The 15,812-nt window shown below is 44.5% G+C and overlaps 5 protein-coding genes across 5 annotated transcripts; 3 read left to right on the top strand and 2 right to left on the bottom strand.

Moving 5' to 3' along the window:
- Positions 1 to 632: 632 nt before the first annotated feature.
- EDB91DRAFT_1247622 (uncharacterized protein) lies at positions 633 to 2,025 on the bottom strand (the record flags this gene model as incomplete). Its single annotated transcript, XM_041322837.1, has 3 exons — positions 633 to 1,373; positions 1,400 to 1,876; positions 1,933 to 2,025. 3 exons carry the CDS (start codon positions 2,023 to 2,025, stop codon positions 633 to 635), a joined length of 1,311 nt encoding a protein of 436 aa, XP_041177877.1.
- A 4,483-nt stretch (positions 2,026 to 6,508) lies between these two features.
- On the bottom strand, positions 6,509 to 6,892 carry EDB91DRAFT_1008701 (uncharacterized protein; the record flags this gene model as incomplete). Its single annotated transcript, XM_041312369.1, has 2 exons — positions 6,509 to 6,680; positions 6,711 to 6,892. Coding segments are annotated over 2 exons (354 nt in total), but the record flags the coding sequence as incomplete, so codon positions are not given.
- An 890-nt stretch (positions 6,893 to 7,782) lies between these two features.
- EDB91DRAFT_1081422 (uncharacterized protein) lies at positions 7,783 to 9,446 on the top strand (the record flags this gene model as incomplete). The annotated part of the gene is made up of 6 exons (XM_041315376.1): positions 7,783 to 8,008; positions 8,101 to 8,409; positions 8,433 to 8,557; positions 8,608 to 8,680; positions 8,839 to 9,312; positions 9,361 to 9,446. 6 exons carry the CDS (start codon positions 7,783 to 7,785, stop codon positions 9,444 to 9,446), a joined length of 1,293 nt encoding a protein of 430 aa, XP_041177875.1.
- A 2,513-nt stretch (positions 9,447 to 11,959) lies between these two features.
- On the top strand, positions 11,960 to 12,343 carry EDB91DRAFT_1001295 (uncharacterized protein; the record flags this gene model as incomplete). Its single annotated transcript, XM_041312239.1, has 2 exons — positions 11,960 to 12,121; positions 12,185 to 12,343. Coding segments are annotated over 2 exons (321 nt in total), but the record flags the coding sequence as incomplete, so codon positions are not given.
- Positions 12,344 to 13,229: 886 nt separating this feature from the next.
- On the top strand, positions 13,230 to 14,098 carry EDB91DRAFT_1052134 (uncharacterized protein; the record flags this gene model as incomplete). The annotated part of the gene is made up of 3 exons (XM_041313657.1): positions 13,230 to 13,373; positions 13,397 to 13,634; positions 13,692 to 14,098. Coding segments are annotated over 3 exons (789 nt in total), but the record flags the coding sequence as incomplete, so codon positions are not given.
- Positions 14,099 to 15,812: the final 1,714 nt, after the last annotated feature.

Below are 15,812 nucleotides of genomic sequence, written 5' to 3'. Positions count from 1 at the left end.
CCTGTACAACACAATTCAATTTAAGAACATAATAAAAAGATAAGTGTTTCTCACTTTTGCATTGATACAAGTGGAACAGCATCAAGAGAATCAATAATGTTCTGCATGAGCACTGCCTCAGACAAGCTCAGCAGCAATTGTTGATACCGGCACTTGGCAAATCCCCAGCATTGTTCAATGAAGTTGAGTTCACAATGAAATTTTGGCAAGAACAGGACCTTGTAACCGCGTTTTTTGTAAGCAAGTTTGAGGTTGGATTTAACATTTAAAAAGTTGGGCTGATTGTATAGCAAACATCGACAGCAACAACAATTGATGTTTGCATTGCATTGGAAGTTTGGGCACCCCACACGAAGTTTTTCGCAGCCTTCAAAACCACGCTCCTTGAGAATTTCGGCCATGCCTTTGAATCCACCAGCATGTTCATGACCTTCTGGAAAGTAAAAACACTGTACACTCTCATCAGGCAACACACCATCTGCCATGCAAACTTTTTGATTAAATACCTTCCCATCAGTGCCATGAACTGGCTTGCCATCACTGCCTATCACAGGTCTCTCAACTCCAAATGGGATGTTCCCAGGCTTTGTGGGGAATTTCGGCATGCAACGAGCAGAAAGTGTGTCATTAGCCTATTTCAAGTAGGTACTTGCATTGTTGAAGATAAGGACATGGTGGTCATGCAGGTAGTGTTGAGTAAGGATGTCCATGGCCAATTCAGCATGTCGGAGGAGTGATGCATTGGTGAAGTAGCTGTCCCGGGATTTTCCCGCATGGAAAAATATTCTGGCAGATTCTTCACCACAACTTGAGCATAGCCACCCATAATCAGCTGAAACAAAGTCTGCGACCATCAGTGAGGCCCCTTCCCCTTTGGGACCAGGCTTTGCAGTTTCATTTCCATGCACCCAGTAAACTTTGCGACGGTCATTGACATAGAACATTGACTTATCATGGAACCACAAGACAACATGCTGGGTGTGTGGGTGAGGCTCGTCGCTAGCTTCTTCAAGACCATCCTTCCACATACACATGTGTATGAAGAGTTCTGCAATTGATGGCAGGAATTTTGTTTGACAGTATGCAATGACATCATCATGTTCGTGACCATCAACATATTGACCTGATGGAGACTTTGTCCAGCGGAAATCCATCATGTACATCCATTGTTGAGCAGTTGCGAGGGAAATTGTCTTCTTCAGGCCATGTTTCTGCTGTACAACAGGTTGTGCAAGGTAATGAACAATGTCCTGTGCTCTGACATATTTTCTGATGCTTTGCAGGTGCATATGAATAGCTTCAGTAAGGTCCCCTTTGTCAAGCAGGGACACATTCCAACTTCCGTAAAGGTTCATTGAGAGGTTGCCATGGTGCTCGACAAACAAATGAGCCCATTTACAAAGGAGTCAGGCTGTATGGGCAGCTTTTTGGTGAGCTTGTGCTGTGACATGAGAGGCTTCGGTTCACATTCGAGGGTTCCATTGATCAACATGATTTCAATGAGATCCAATAGGGCTGATTGACAAGCAAGAATGGTGGGTGAAACACGTCTATGGCCTTCTCGCAGCTCGTTATCTTGCATGGAGCCTTGTATCTCTTCTCCCACATCATCCAAGGCATCAAAACCCTCTTTCTCTTCAGTCTCCAAGTCCTCTAAGTTGGACATCTCCTCTTCTTGAGCCAACAGCAAATATTGCTCAACCACTGGCATGTCTAAGTGGAGAGACTGCTGCTCAGATTGGTTGGCCAACACTTCCCGCAGGTCACAAAAAGCCCTGATGGATGTGGCAGGCATGTCTGACACGTTCAACGCGTGAAATGGCACATTTGACGCATCAGACATATTAGGTGTCCAAATTGGTGCGGAATCATTAACCTGTGAAACTTCACATCAGAAAGCTAATTTCAGCAGTAATTAATATGACCGCTCACATTCTCTTTGTTCTTGTCATTGATTTTCTTCTTGAGGAGTGCCTTTGTGAGATTGGCATTCCTTGCTGAGTCTGTGCGAGTCTGTTTGCTCATGCTAGCGAGGCAAGAGAGTAGGTGTCTGACTTAGTCAGCAAGACTGAGCACAAATCATGTTATTGCATTGCTTTACAGGCAATAATTGCAAATCCATTTCCTGCAAATGGTGGGGGGGTTATATGGGCTGTCATGCCCAAAAGCCGTTTACTATTTAATGTAGTGTAGCCTCTGAAATAAGCAAATGTCATGCTTTTCTCCCTCAAAATTGTAGCAGCGTGACTAAATACATCATATGACGTTGGTGGTGGTTGAGTGAGGCCTATCTTAATGTTATCTGGATCACATTGACACATGCCCTTATGGCATGGACCCCTATTGTGGAGTATTGTGCCCATGTGCACTGCCTGCCTTCACTTCCGCTTCCTGAGAACTTACTACCTGTACCTTGGTGTTCCTTGAAAATAATGTTCCCTATAAGTAGTGGTACTCAGGGCTTGGGTGTTTTTTATCAAATCAAATCTTTTACCTTCCAACTTTTCTCCCACTTTCCCTTCACCTTACTAGAGGACCACTTTGACTTATGCTCACTATCAATCTAAACTTGTGATATACTTCCCTCAACTTGATCTGCAAGTTCCGACGAATCCGTACATTCCGCAATTTATCCATTTGAGTTCTGCTGAGTTCCACTTGAGTTCCACTTGTTCCGCATTTTTGCGGATCTTCATCCTACCTGCAGGAGGGTTGATTAGGGACGTTTAGACAGAGACTAGCACTCCCCATTAGCAATCCCCTTTAGGGTCAAACATGCTTGTTCTCAAGTGAGGCAGCAGGCAGCAAAGACCCAACTTTGTAGTAGTTAGATTTCTCACTACTGCACTTGTTGTACCCACACTGTACTCGCCTAAGGAGTGCAGCGCACAAGCTGAAACTAAGCCCTTCTATAACCTCCTTCCTACCCATTAGGCACGGTTCTGATACCAGGCCATAGATTCTATGAGCCAGAACTACATCAACCACTCGACTAATAATAGCTCTGGCCATGGCAACACTATCTGCAACCATATTATCTGTAGGGCAATATTCAAGTAAAATAGAACCTTTGTCAATAGAGAAACAAATAAAATGGTAACAAATGTCTATGTGTTTGGTGCACATGTGAAATGCACCAGAGTTAGTGGGTGCAATAGTAGACTGATTGTTGCAATAAAGAGTGGTTGAGTGAGTGAGCAGACAAAAAAATTCTGTGAGAAAACAGTGAAGCCAGATGGCTTTTTTTGCAGCATGCATGGCTGTGATATACTTGGCTTCCATTGTGGAAAGAGTGACTAACTCTTGCTTCTTTAAACTCCAGGTAATGGCCCCACCATCTAATATGAACACGTATCCAGAGATAGTACGTCAATGCTCTTGCAAGGCACCATCTGTGTCTGCAAAGCCCTCAAGTCCAGGTTTGCTGTTACTGAAGGTAAGCGCTAGTTTCCTGGTACTGGCCAAGTACCAGAAAATTTTCTTGATGGCTTCCCAGTGCATCATGCCAGGATTCATGCTATACTGTGTTATGGTGGAGATGGCAAATGCAATATCTGGATGGGTATCAACAGCAAGATGCATTAGTGAGCTGACAGCTTCCCTATAAGGGATGTTCTTCATCAATGTGGTTTCAGCTGGAGTCTTAGGGCATTGGGATTGTGAGAGTGGTGTGTTTGGGTCCATAGGGATGGAGCAGGGTGTCAGGTCCATGAAATTGTACTTGGCTAGAATAGAGTCAATGTAGGTTTCATGGGAGAAGGAGATGGTGCATGCGGGACAGTCATGAGTAACCTTCTGTCATATCCAGCATTTCCAAAACCTGGAATTCCAGATCCTCACCTGTAGACCTGGACTTCCATCCTGATTTCCATCCAGTGCTCCAGTTTCATCTCCAGGTCTAAACCTAACCTTACACTTATCTCCTTTCAGACCTCCTTTTCTCTGGTTACTGGTTATATACTTTTCCACCTTGCTTACTGATCCGTTCTCCATATTCATTTCCGACTCCATTTCTTTTGATCTGTTATAGACTTACTAATAGACTTTCCACATGCCTCATACATAGCCTTTCACTATGCTGACTGATTACTTACTTGATACCTACAGTATATAAACTCCTATAACACTCCATACCTCCTCAGTTTGAATATCATCTCAGTTCCTGCTCATTTCTGTTTCTCTGGACTTGAGTTTCACATCCTGTCTACCTCTAAGTCTTTGGATCAACTCCTTAGACTATACCTCTGGCTCTACCTTAGGGTAGTCTATCTCTGTTCTGTTTCTACTCCAGACTTGTCCATAGTAGTCTTACTCTAGTTCCTCCTGAATCTCCAGAGTTCCACCAAACTCCTCCTGTATCTGACTTCCAGACTTCCCTCCTGCCTCCTGGAAATTAAGGGCATGTACTTAGGTAAGGGGTGCAGTGCACAAGTTGAAGCCAAGCCCTTTCAGTTCTCCTCTCCTTGATCACGACCTTAACACCTTCATGCCAAGCAGCAATATGATAGGTCCAAGGTCCATGAGTTTGTAGCGCTGTGGGGAATGTCCCCACTGTAAGCCTGTATCCTGTATAATTCCCAAGCCTTACCAGCATCTTTCCATGTGTTCCGCTACCATTCCACTACCCATCCACATCTTATCCAACCCGTCCGCTACACAGAACTAAGCAGAACACAGCGGAACCAAGCAAAACAACCGCACACCACGCACATCATATCCCTTTAGCCTTCAGAACATCCTCCTCTGTCCTGTCCCCGTCCTTCCATCCTCACTGGTGAGTCCTTGCTATGTTCCTCATGTTACTGACATGTTGCTATCTCATTTCACATGTGTTACGATACTTATACGGATCTTTCCGCTACTCGGAACCAGTTCCTTATCTCACAGCCTCACCTGGTTGTAGCATAGCGCTTTTCAGAACCCCTTCCTATATAGATAGCAATAGATGGGATCTTAGTTTTTTTACCTTTTTGATAGACTCGACTCCACTTCCACTTACAGAGTACTTCCCAGTACTCCACTCACTGTTTAAAATATCTTCCTGAATCTATTCCTGGTCTCATTGCAATGCTCCTGCATCCGTGAGTTCCACTCGAAACGCCCGACATCGGATCCGACGACTTGGAGCAAGTACCAGACACAAGCCTGGTCCAACTTTGCCCAATCTTCCTTGTATAGGCTCGTAGTTTCTTTTTCCCTCCATTAGTTCTGCTTGTTCCGCACATTAGTTCTGCTTGTTCCGCACATTAGTTCTGTTCATTCCGCTTGTTCCGCACTTGTTCTGTTTGTTGCACATTAGTTCTGCTCATTGTGCGCTTGTTCCGTCCATCACGCGCTTTGTTCCACTTGTTGCGTACCTTCCGCATCAGTGCGTTCCCAGTCTTAGTAAGGACTGGAACCCTTCAGGTCACTAGACAGAGTCTAGTCTTTGCTTTCCTCGCACTTACTTGAGGACTCGCTATCCAGTAGCAATCCCCTTGGGACAAGTATTTGTCTCGCACCCTTGTTAGACTTCTGAATCACCCCAGAGTCTATTTTCCTCACCCACAGCGCACAGTGATGTCGAGCTTGAAACTTGGTACAAACTTGCTGTTGCTGCTGGTAACAGTGCAGTCGTCAACATGAGCTGCGAGAATGAGCATTTCTGCACCTATGTGCCTATAGAATACTCCTCAGTCTGACTCTGTTCTTTTCATCCCTTGAGGAGAACTCAAGTGCTTGACTCACCATTCAGTGGGGTGATGAAAATGTTCCCTTTGCCAATTGCCTCAAAGGTGTGTTTGTCAGCTGTTGTGGTGGGCTTTGGGACAATATTGACAAAGTCTTAGAATAGGTCTTGATAGGACAACATATGTCTTGACACACCAGAATCAAGCAACTCTGTTTGAGGTTCACATTGGGAGTTTGAGTTGGCTAGTGTCATGTACATGAATGATGTTCCTTCAATTGTCTTGTCTTCCTCATCATCCATCAGCCAAACACCTACAGGCTCCTCATCATTATCTTTGTCCTTGGTGCTGGCTGCAGTCTCAGACTTCTTGTCCTTCCCTTTGCTGTTGGACTTGTCCTTTGCCTTGTCCTTGTCCACAGCTGCTCCTCCACCTGCACCTCAACAGTCTCACTGCATGTGGCCATATTTACCACAATTATGGCAGTTGCCCTTGATCCATTTCAACCATCTACCTAGGTTAGCATTATAGGCTGCATCATCATTTGACAAGCCATTCTTCTTTGTCTTTGCTGTGCAATGGTTAAATTTGTCTACAACAGTTGACATTAGTATGTCTGCGGTGAGTTGCCAAATGCTTGAGACTTTAGTGGATGCTGTTAATGCTGACAAGTGGGGGTTGTAGGATGCTGGGAGCAAGCTCATTATTATAGCTGTGAAGCTATCGTCTGTTGGAGTAGGACCAAGTGAGGATAGTTGTTTTTTAATCACCCACATCTTGTCGAAGTGCTCACAGATGTTACCCTTTTTGGGACACTTCTGGTCCTGCAGCTTCCACAATAGCTTGACAGACACAACTCGAGAATGCTTCTCCAAGTGGATTTCCCCTGCTGTCACCCAGTTCTTAACTTGTATAAACAGGGAATCAGGGATTATGCTATCGATTTGCTGCTTCATGATAGCTTTGCCCATGTGCCATTCCTTCAATGTGACCTTATAGGCTGCGAGCTCTCTAATTTCATCTGATGTGGTCAGTACTCACAATGCTCCTCTTCCTGACAACGTCAAGGGATCAACTGGTTTCTTCTCGGTCCCTTTAAGGTGACCAAGAAACCCACGAGCATCTACAGACCATGACAACCTATCCTTATAGGTCATCCAATTTTCTCTGTCCACAGTGAGTTTTAGGACATGTAGAAAATCTTCTCCAAGTTTAGTGCTTGAGCTAGACATGGCAGGCTTGCTTTCATGTACTGTAGTTTAGTTTTAATTAACAAGCGCAGGGCTCATAACCTGCAGCAAGTACACAAGCTCAGTAGACTTAATGGAAGTCACTGAGGAAGCTCTGCTATGAGTGTGAAGGAAATTTGTAAGAACTTATATAAAATGAGCTAGGACAGATATAGCAAAGGTTAGAATGTACAACACTCTAGCATACTGTACTAATGCAATCAATTTGACAGTGTAGTGTGACCGTGACATATTACTGCATTGATCTGACATCTCAACACTTAGGTTTGTGACATGTGACAGACCCATATTTTCAACAACATACTTATATCAATCAGAATTTAACTATTAACTCTGTTACAATGAGAAAACAAACAAAGAATGTTGTATCTTGCAGGAAAACCCAGAACAACTCAGCCAAACTTTAAACTCAAATGCTACTCCCAGAAATCTGCCAAAAAAGGCAATGATTCATCAAACAATATCAAAAGTTAAAACATACCTTTTGATCTCAACAATCTACTTGAATCAAGTCAACATGAACAACACCAAAAACCTGAGGTACCCTCACCCACTCCTAGAACCTCCAAAGGAAGCTTTCACCATCCTTCTACCCCATGAAAAACTCTCTGTACTTGATTTCCTTGCCTTCAAACTGCCCACACAAACACGTTGTACTCACACCAATTGTGGCACCACCACAACAATGGAGAGTAAGTAACCATACATTTCTATACATTGTTTGTGTATTACAGCGCTTTGCAAATATGATGACAGTTGTACACTTTTAGAGAAAGAGAAAGAAATAAAAATGACGGTGTTCAAATTAGACCAAACAACGCGCATCGCAAATCTGTGGCACGTCTGTTAATATCTTGTATCTTATGCCCCTACCATACAGCAGTATATTCTTTAATACATTCTCTGATGATAGTATCATTAAAATTATGAGCTCTCCTATGAGCTCTCTGATGAGCTCCCCTCTGAGTCAGCGCGAACAATCTGTGTCTGTTGAATCCACTGTCCTCCCTTCGCGGAGCCCATCACCTCAGGCTGAACCAGAAAAGACACAGAAGAGAGACTGTCCTCCCAAGGAACAGCCAGAAAAAGGTTCGTCATACTCTCGGATGACTTAGAGCAGAGCCAGCTCATAGTGACACCATAGTACTCAGCCAACACTGCACCAATCAGCCTTATATTAGCTATATATCCCCAGGATGAGATGAAGAAGCCTGACAAAAGACGAAAAGATGTAGCAGCACTCCTCAAAATTGCACAAGGCCTGGATTGGGATGAAGTGAAGGTCAAGATTACTGAGAAGCTCGCTGAACGTCTCAAGCTTAAGAAACCTGATCTCTCAGACTACAAACTCACATTCTCGGTACCTCAGCATCAAACATCTCCAATCCCACTTGTGAATGAAGATGACTTCGACAACCTATGTGAAGTAGCCATCAAGTGCAAGGACCCTCAAGCGAAGGTTATTATCGAGGCTATTCTCAAGAAGGCACGTCAGATGAGCGCATATATGCAGTGTTAGATGACAATACCTTGATCAAGAAAGGGACGGGGAAAGAAAACAATGTTGGCAGTGACAATGAAGATGATGGGACCGACGACGACAGTGCCAACAGGCCAAAGAAGAAGAAGAAAGGCAAGGTGAGCATGAAGAATAGGTAACAAGACAAGCATGCTGACGTGAATGTTAGAAAACCCCAGATGAACTTCCATTGAACATCAAGGTTGCTGCACACATGAAGACACTGCAGAACTGGTGGGTCTGTAACAAGGCAGGGTGCCCATCAAGTGGCCAATGCTACATTCCTCCTGACAACAGAGAACATTTTCTGCTTAGCCACAACCACTTTCAGATTTGGGCTGCTGCAATGGTCATCTAAGATTTTTCTCGCTCTTATAATTAGCCACTCATGGTTTTATAGGTGAAGAATCCACCCCTGTGACTGTAAAACAACCTCCAAACCATCGTGCTTTTGATGGTTTGCATGACAACCAAATGGCTGTGAAATCACCTCTCCTTCAGCAACATTTATCCGATCGTGACAAGAACACATCCAGTGCTCCAACCATCAACTTCAACATACCACCTGAGCTCCTTGGGTTCCTTCGTCCCCCAGCACCTGAGAATGCGGCCAACATGGTAGCACTGCCACACAGAGACCGAGAGTTGATGCCCCTCCTACCTCCAACAATGCAGCCTGGTCTCGATCTCACACTTATTGATTTCTGCACTAAGTTTTCACTTGCAAATGCAATCCTGACCAAGTTACACAATAACAGCTACACAGGAACACATACCATCAAGTACATTGTGGTCTCCGAGCTGAAAGAAATGGGGTTCATGAATGGCAAGATCGCGGCGATGAAGGATGCTGTCGAACAATGGTCTCGTCAAGGTTAGGTTCAAGTTTGCTGCTGGTTCCACCATGAATGTACTGTTACAGGGACCCTCAGGCCCCTATCGTCTCCGCCAAACATCGCTGTCACAACCGCGTTACAACACGTGACAGATGACATCACCGGCACGTGACTAAACTGCAGAGCACAGCATGACAGCTGTTGGAGCAGGACAGCTCTGGAATCGACCTAGACCGGGATCAATAGAAGCCGCGCGCTTCTCCCTTATCGCCCCTACTGATACACTGGTACTGACTATTGTTTATCCTATCGCTTATCATGACAGATAGTGTTATCTGACTTGGACACCTACCGCTGTGCCGGTACCATACCCTGGACCCTTACCGTTGAACCGGTACTCTTATCTTTGAGTCCTTATGACTCACATAGACGATTACCTAGTTGGGATACTTTCTGGCTACCCAAGCCTACCCTGAACCCATAGGACGATACCTATATATACCCCAGTAGTTAGACCATGTATTTCTCTAACTTGATCTTCACTTGTGATATACGACTCTAGCTTCTTCTTTGAACCTTTAGTCAGTCATTCTGGATGGACAGCCTCCATTCAGTCTTCCATCGTCCTGGTGCTCCATGAAGCGGACACGGGATCGACCCTATCAAGTGCACTGTTGGTTAAGCCGGGCTTAACCGTAACATGTACTACTATTGCTTTCACTGTGCTGCGGACGAACATTATTCCTGTACACTAGAAGTACCCTGCATGTATAAAGTACGAGATTGCATCAGAGTCTGTGATGATTGTCATGGCTTCATATGCATCAAAAATAATGCTATCCGAGCCCACAAAATAGTCCTCATGATGACAAATGAAAGCCTTGATCTTCGAGAAAGCTTCCTCGATAGGGATCAAGTCTGGAGAGTATGGCGGAAGATATTCAAGTTGTACACCTAGAAAACGTAGTCAGATTTAGATTAGCAATTGAGAGCAAGACCAACCATGCAATGCAATCATTTCTGCAACTGGTGGTGAATGATTCTTCAATAACTGCTGAGGCAATCATTCTATCAATTGTGAGCAGACCGAGTGCAGACACCCGCGATCCTCTGACAAAAGGCTGCTGACTTTCTGCACATTTCCCACACTTCAAACAGCCCCAAGCCCTCCCCGGAGTATGTTCGTCCTTTGAAGTTTCATCCAGAAACCCAATTTCTTCTGGCTGGTATTGTGCCATGCGAGCAACAAACTCCGCACGACACAGCTCATTCCTCTCTTTGGCAATGTGCCGCAACTTTTTGTAGGAAACCCCAGCACGCTCCAGTGTCCGATGAACAGTGACATAATGAATGGAAATGAACCAGTTACTGTCGAGCATTTCGGCAAGCTCATCCAGGAACCACGTAGGACAGTGTTCAATGAGTTGGACAAGGTAATCAACATTGTTGTAGTATAGAAGATGGGGGCGACCACGAGTAGTGCACAACAGAGTGATGACATCACTCGTCTCCCTCCATAGCTTGAGTGTGCGCCAGAAGGTGCTTTCAGAGAAGCCAACACAGTTTATAATAGTGTTTTAAAGTCAGGTTTGGTCCGGTTTTTTTTGCCTTTTTTGGCACAACCGGACCCAAACTGGTCCTAGTTTTTAGCGGCACTAACACAAGACCGGACCAAACTCTCAAAGACCGGTTAACTTCAGTTGCAGGACCATATGACAGTCAGTTGCAACCAGTCTTCATAAAGCGGTCCCAGACCAGGTTGAACCAGTCTAGACCAAGTACATAGTGAGTCATGTAGGAACGTGGTATACACAATGCTGTAGCATATAAGAAAATACTGGTGCAACTACTAGTGCTACTAGAGCCTTCTGTTTGAATCCCCCCCTCCACTACATTGAACTTAGTATCTCTCTGCTATGTCAGGTGGCAAGTCTACATGCGCATGATGACCAACTGAAAAAGCCGCTGCCATGATGGTATCTGACAAAGCAAAGTGCTCACGGCCACCAAAGTCAAAGCCTTCATCGCCAAAGGCAAAGAGTCGGAAAAGGAAAGCTGTGACTAGCGAGAGCGAGTTAGAAACCAGTGAGGGTGAGGCCAAACGCAGAGAAACTTCGAAAAAAAAGGCTCCAGCACCGTCGAAGCCGAAATGTGCTCATTGAAAGTCCATTGAGGAGGTTGAATTGGAGGGTGAGGACGACGAGGTTGAAGTCGAGCCTGTAGATGATACCGATAACAAAGATGAAGTGGTGATTACAATTTGTTTCATTGTAGCCTGTTGATTGGATGTTAGCTGAATGTATTTGATGGCAGGACAGCAATTGCCTGCAAGAAATACATCATGCAATTGTACCTGATGCACGGAAAACAAAAAAGTGCAGTGCAGATGATGTACTTACAGTGTTCTCAGATCGTTGTACAGTCAAGTTTTGCGAAACGAGTGGAAATATCGAAACAGTGAAGGGACGCTGGTGCAATATATGCAAGTGAGTAGATAAATTCAATTAAATAAATCACAATGACTTACTAGTATGTTGTGCCCACAGAAACGATCAGAAATTTGTTGCAAAAAATGGGAAGCATAAGATGTTTCATGTTGGAAGTAACTCATCTTGTCGGCAGCACATCCGGAGTCATTATGAGGTGTACAAGAGCAAGTGCGAAGAACTGGGTTTGCAAGAGCATCACCATGCGATACCATGCAACATAGTGAAGAGAAGGCAGGAAGTGAAGAAACTGGGAAATCAGAGCCTTGATGGAATGTTTCAGAAGAAGCAGAAGTCAAAGGAGTATTCAAGAGATAATATCTTGCATGCGGTTGCCAAGTTTGTCGTCTGTGATGATCAGGTGAGTGATTATCATACATTGCTGCAAGTCGATAGTGTTGAAATCAGCGCTGTTGTATATTAGAGTCTTGCGGTGGCTGACAAACACTCATTTAGAAATTGCCTGGTGGCAATGCGGCCAGGCACTTTGCCAGTGGACATACCCTCAGCCCATGATGTGTCATCTTATATTCACAACTCTTTCATCAATTTCATTGGGGGGCTCAAGGCCAAAATGCAGGTGAGTCATCCCTACTACTAGTTGCTCCTCTATCTCAGGCTAACATGTCTCAGGCTGCCACAACTGGCCATATTTCAACAAAAACTGACTTGTGGTCTGTTGATCAAACCAAGGTTGCATTTTTAGGCCTTACCGCACACTGGATTGAGGCTAGCAAAACTTCATGGACGCTATTTTCACAGGTTATTGCATTTAGAGGTATATCTGGGGCACACAGTGGGCACAACCTGGCACGGTATCTTGTGGGTCTGTGTGAGCATGCTGGAATTATCACAGTGCACTCAAGTAAGGTACATATTTCTACTGGTCTGTCATCTGAGACGCTAATGCAGGCCTCCACTAGCTGTTCTGTCTTACTGCAGACAATACCAGCAACAATGACACGACTTGCGATAACATCGAGACACTACTGCACCGCCGTCATATCTACAACTTTGATGCTACTCAACACCGCCTTCCCTGTCTTGCCCATGTCCTTAATCTTGCCATCACTGATGTTATGTCAGTCATCACACGCATTGCCAATGTTGAGACTACCATGGCTATATGGGAGTTTGACCCATCACTGCCTAACAACCGCGTTCTTGGAGACTCACTTGATGTCGTTGCCGCAATATGTACATTGGCCATCAAGGTATGTTCTCATTATTTCTGGCAAGTTATTTTATCTAACGGCTTGAAGATTCAGTGCTCAGGACAGCGCATTGAGTATTTCGAGATGCTGCAAGGCAAGTGTGGCATCAAAAGACCGCTCAAGATCCCTCTTCATAGTAATGTGCGCTGGGGGACTGCTGATGGGATGCTTGGTCGTGCCTATCACCTACAGCAGGTACACTAACAATTTTATGTGGTTCGTCGATGCTGACCTTCTATTTAGGCTATCAATCTCTTTGTGAATTCAGCTGATGAGCTTTTTGGACCAATCACATCCATCCGGCATCACAGACGTGTCACAAAGCATATCCCATGGACCGTGTTTAGCCTTAAGTCATCAGACTGGGAGCGCATGAATGATACTCGAGTTATGATATCAGTAAGTCACAAACAGCATCTAAGCAACACCCACTAACATTTTCTTGGGACGCCAATGACATCCAACAATACTTCTCTTCTGAACACCTGCCAACACTATGGCGTGCAATACCTGCTATGGAGGAACTGCAAATGGCTTGGGAATCAAAGTGTGGACTTATACAATTCACGTTGTACAAGGAAGCCCTTCAACATGGTCTCACAAAGATCACAAAGTATTACAACAAGTTGGATGATAAGCCGGTCTATGTTCTTGCCCTTGGTACGTTTGCTATATCATAATTCAACGCGACTGTCAATTGACTGATTATATATACAGTGCTGCACCCATACTACAAACTCGCATATATCAAGATGGCGTGGGGAGGTCCTGAAGAACAAGCCAGAGAGCATGCTGCAGGAAATCAAAACGCCAAAGACTGGCATGATGAAGCGCTCAAGGTAGTTGAAAAGATGATGGAGGAGTATTGGGACTTGCACCAACCACTTCCCACAAGCTTGGGAACTGGTGATACTACTAATGCTGATGGTGACTCGACCGTTGAGTCTGAGTATGACCAACATCGCCACATGTTAGTTCAGCAGGCCATCTATGAGCACAATGCTGGATGGGCAGCCGAGCTTCGCCATTACCTCAAAGACATGCCAGAGGATGTTACGAAGGATACCGACATCATTCAGTGGTGGTCGGTGAGTTTATTTAGTATGTTTACTATTCTTTTTTAATGTCACATAGAACCATTCATCTATCTACCCTACCCTTGCAAGAATTGCAATGGATGTTTGCGCAGTTCTGGCATCTTCTGTCCCATGCGAGCGGCTATTCTCAGCAGGCACAGAAATTGCAACCGATCGTCACTCACATCTTGGTTCTGATAAATTCGAGCAACTACAGGTCCTCAAGCATGCATGGTGGGATACCATCATTGATATGGCTGCTACAAACGCATCAATCATCAAGCAAGTCACATTGCAGGAATATGTGGAGCTTATGTTGGACAAGAATGACATGGTCAAGTGGGATCAGGACGAGGGCGAGTTAGTCACCGTGTAGTTACTTTCATTACATGTCTCATGGTATAGTTCTTGTGTCAATGTGCAACCGGTTTGACTTGTGACCAGTCGCAACCTGGTTTTCCAGCAGTCCTGGGAATTTAACTAATGTCAGGCAACCGACAACCGGGGTTAGCAAAATAGAGTGCAACCACAACCGAGGTCCAGTTGCAACCGTTCATGGTCCAGTTGGGTTGCCGGTCTTTTTTCGGTCCAGTAACTGGACTTTAAAACACTAGTTTATAATGTCGTCTTTGGACATATGAGCATCTTTGTAGAGTTTTATTACAGCAATTTTGACGTCACGGCTGATTTTGCGGAACATGGTAGTAGAGAATAACACAGATACATATTGACTGTGGTTATGTGTTTTATTTATTTTTCTCTTTCTCTGAAAGCATACAACTGTCATCATATTCGCAAAGTGCTGTAATTAAAAAAATCCATTGTCTCGGTTAATCAGGAGGTAGCGGAGGCACATTTTGCTTCCACTCATAACATTTGTGATGGTTTCGACAAACCTCAATGTGACCTGTGACTATGACTTATTTTCGACACCGACACCAGCTGGTGTGATACGTGACTGTCGAATTGATTGCATTAGTACAGTATCTCTAGGAATATCTACTGTATCTACAACAATACCAGCACCTAGTAGTTGCAGGTTATAATATATTGTTGGGTTCCTGGATATGTGTGCAGACGAAGCAAACGAAGCGACGTGGTGCAATTACCCCAGATACTAATCAATTGTATGATTAAATATTGATATGTATCAATTTAGAAACAATCATAATCAATATTAATTTAGCGCAGCTGGTAATTAAATAGTAACCGCGAGCATAGTATTCCAGACTCAAGATATCAGCCGGTTGATACCCAGTGTCCAGAACGTTGTCAAAACGCTGGCGGAGAGGCAGAAAAATAGCCACCTCTCCAATGTCGGAACCTTTCAGCGGAAATCTGGCGGAGAAACAAGGCCTAGGTTCCACCTTTTTTGGTTCGGACCCGGACCGGACCGAACCCTGAACCGTTTACACCATCATTATATTTTCGATTTTGTCTACGTACCTGGTCTGCATGCATTGGCGTGGTGGTGGCCGCCTTGGACTTACCACTAGCCCACACCCGTTGTGCCTTCGGCACATGTCTACATATTACATTTACAAAATACTATATACTTTTATTTTAGTTCTGAGGACAGAGGACACGGGAGAATTTTTTGGGAAGGGCAAGAGTCAACAGCAAGACACAAACAGTGAGACTGAAGTTTACCTGGGACACTGGCTTGCAATCCCGTGGCCTCGTACCTCGGCCAGCAGGATGCAAGCCAGTGTCCCTAAACTTCAGTCTCACTGTTTGTGTCTTGCTGTTGACTCTTGCCCTT

Source organism: Suillus paluster (genome assembly GCF_016628075.1).
Source record: "Suillus paluster strain FC165 chromosome Unknown EDB91scaffold_21, whole genome shotgun sequence".
Lineage (NCBI taxonomy): Eukaryota > Fungi > Basidiomycota > Agaricomycetes > Boletales > Suillaceae > Suillus > Suillus paluster.
This window is presented reverse-complemented; position numbering and strand designations above follow the sequence as displayed.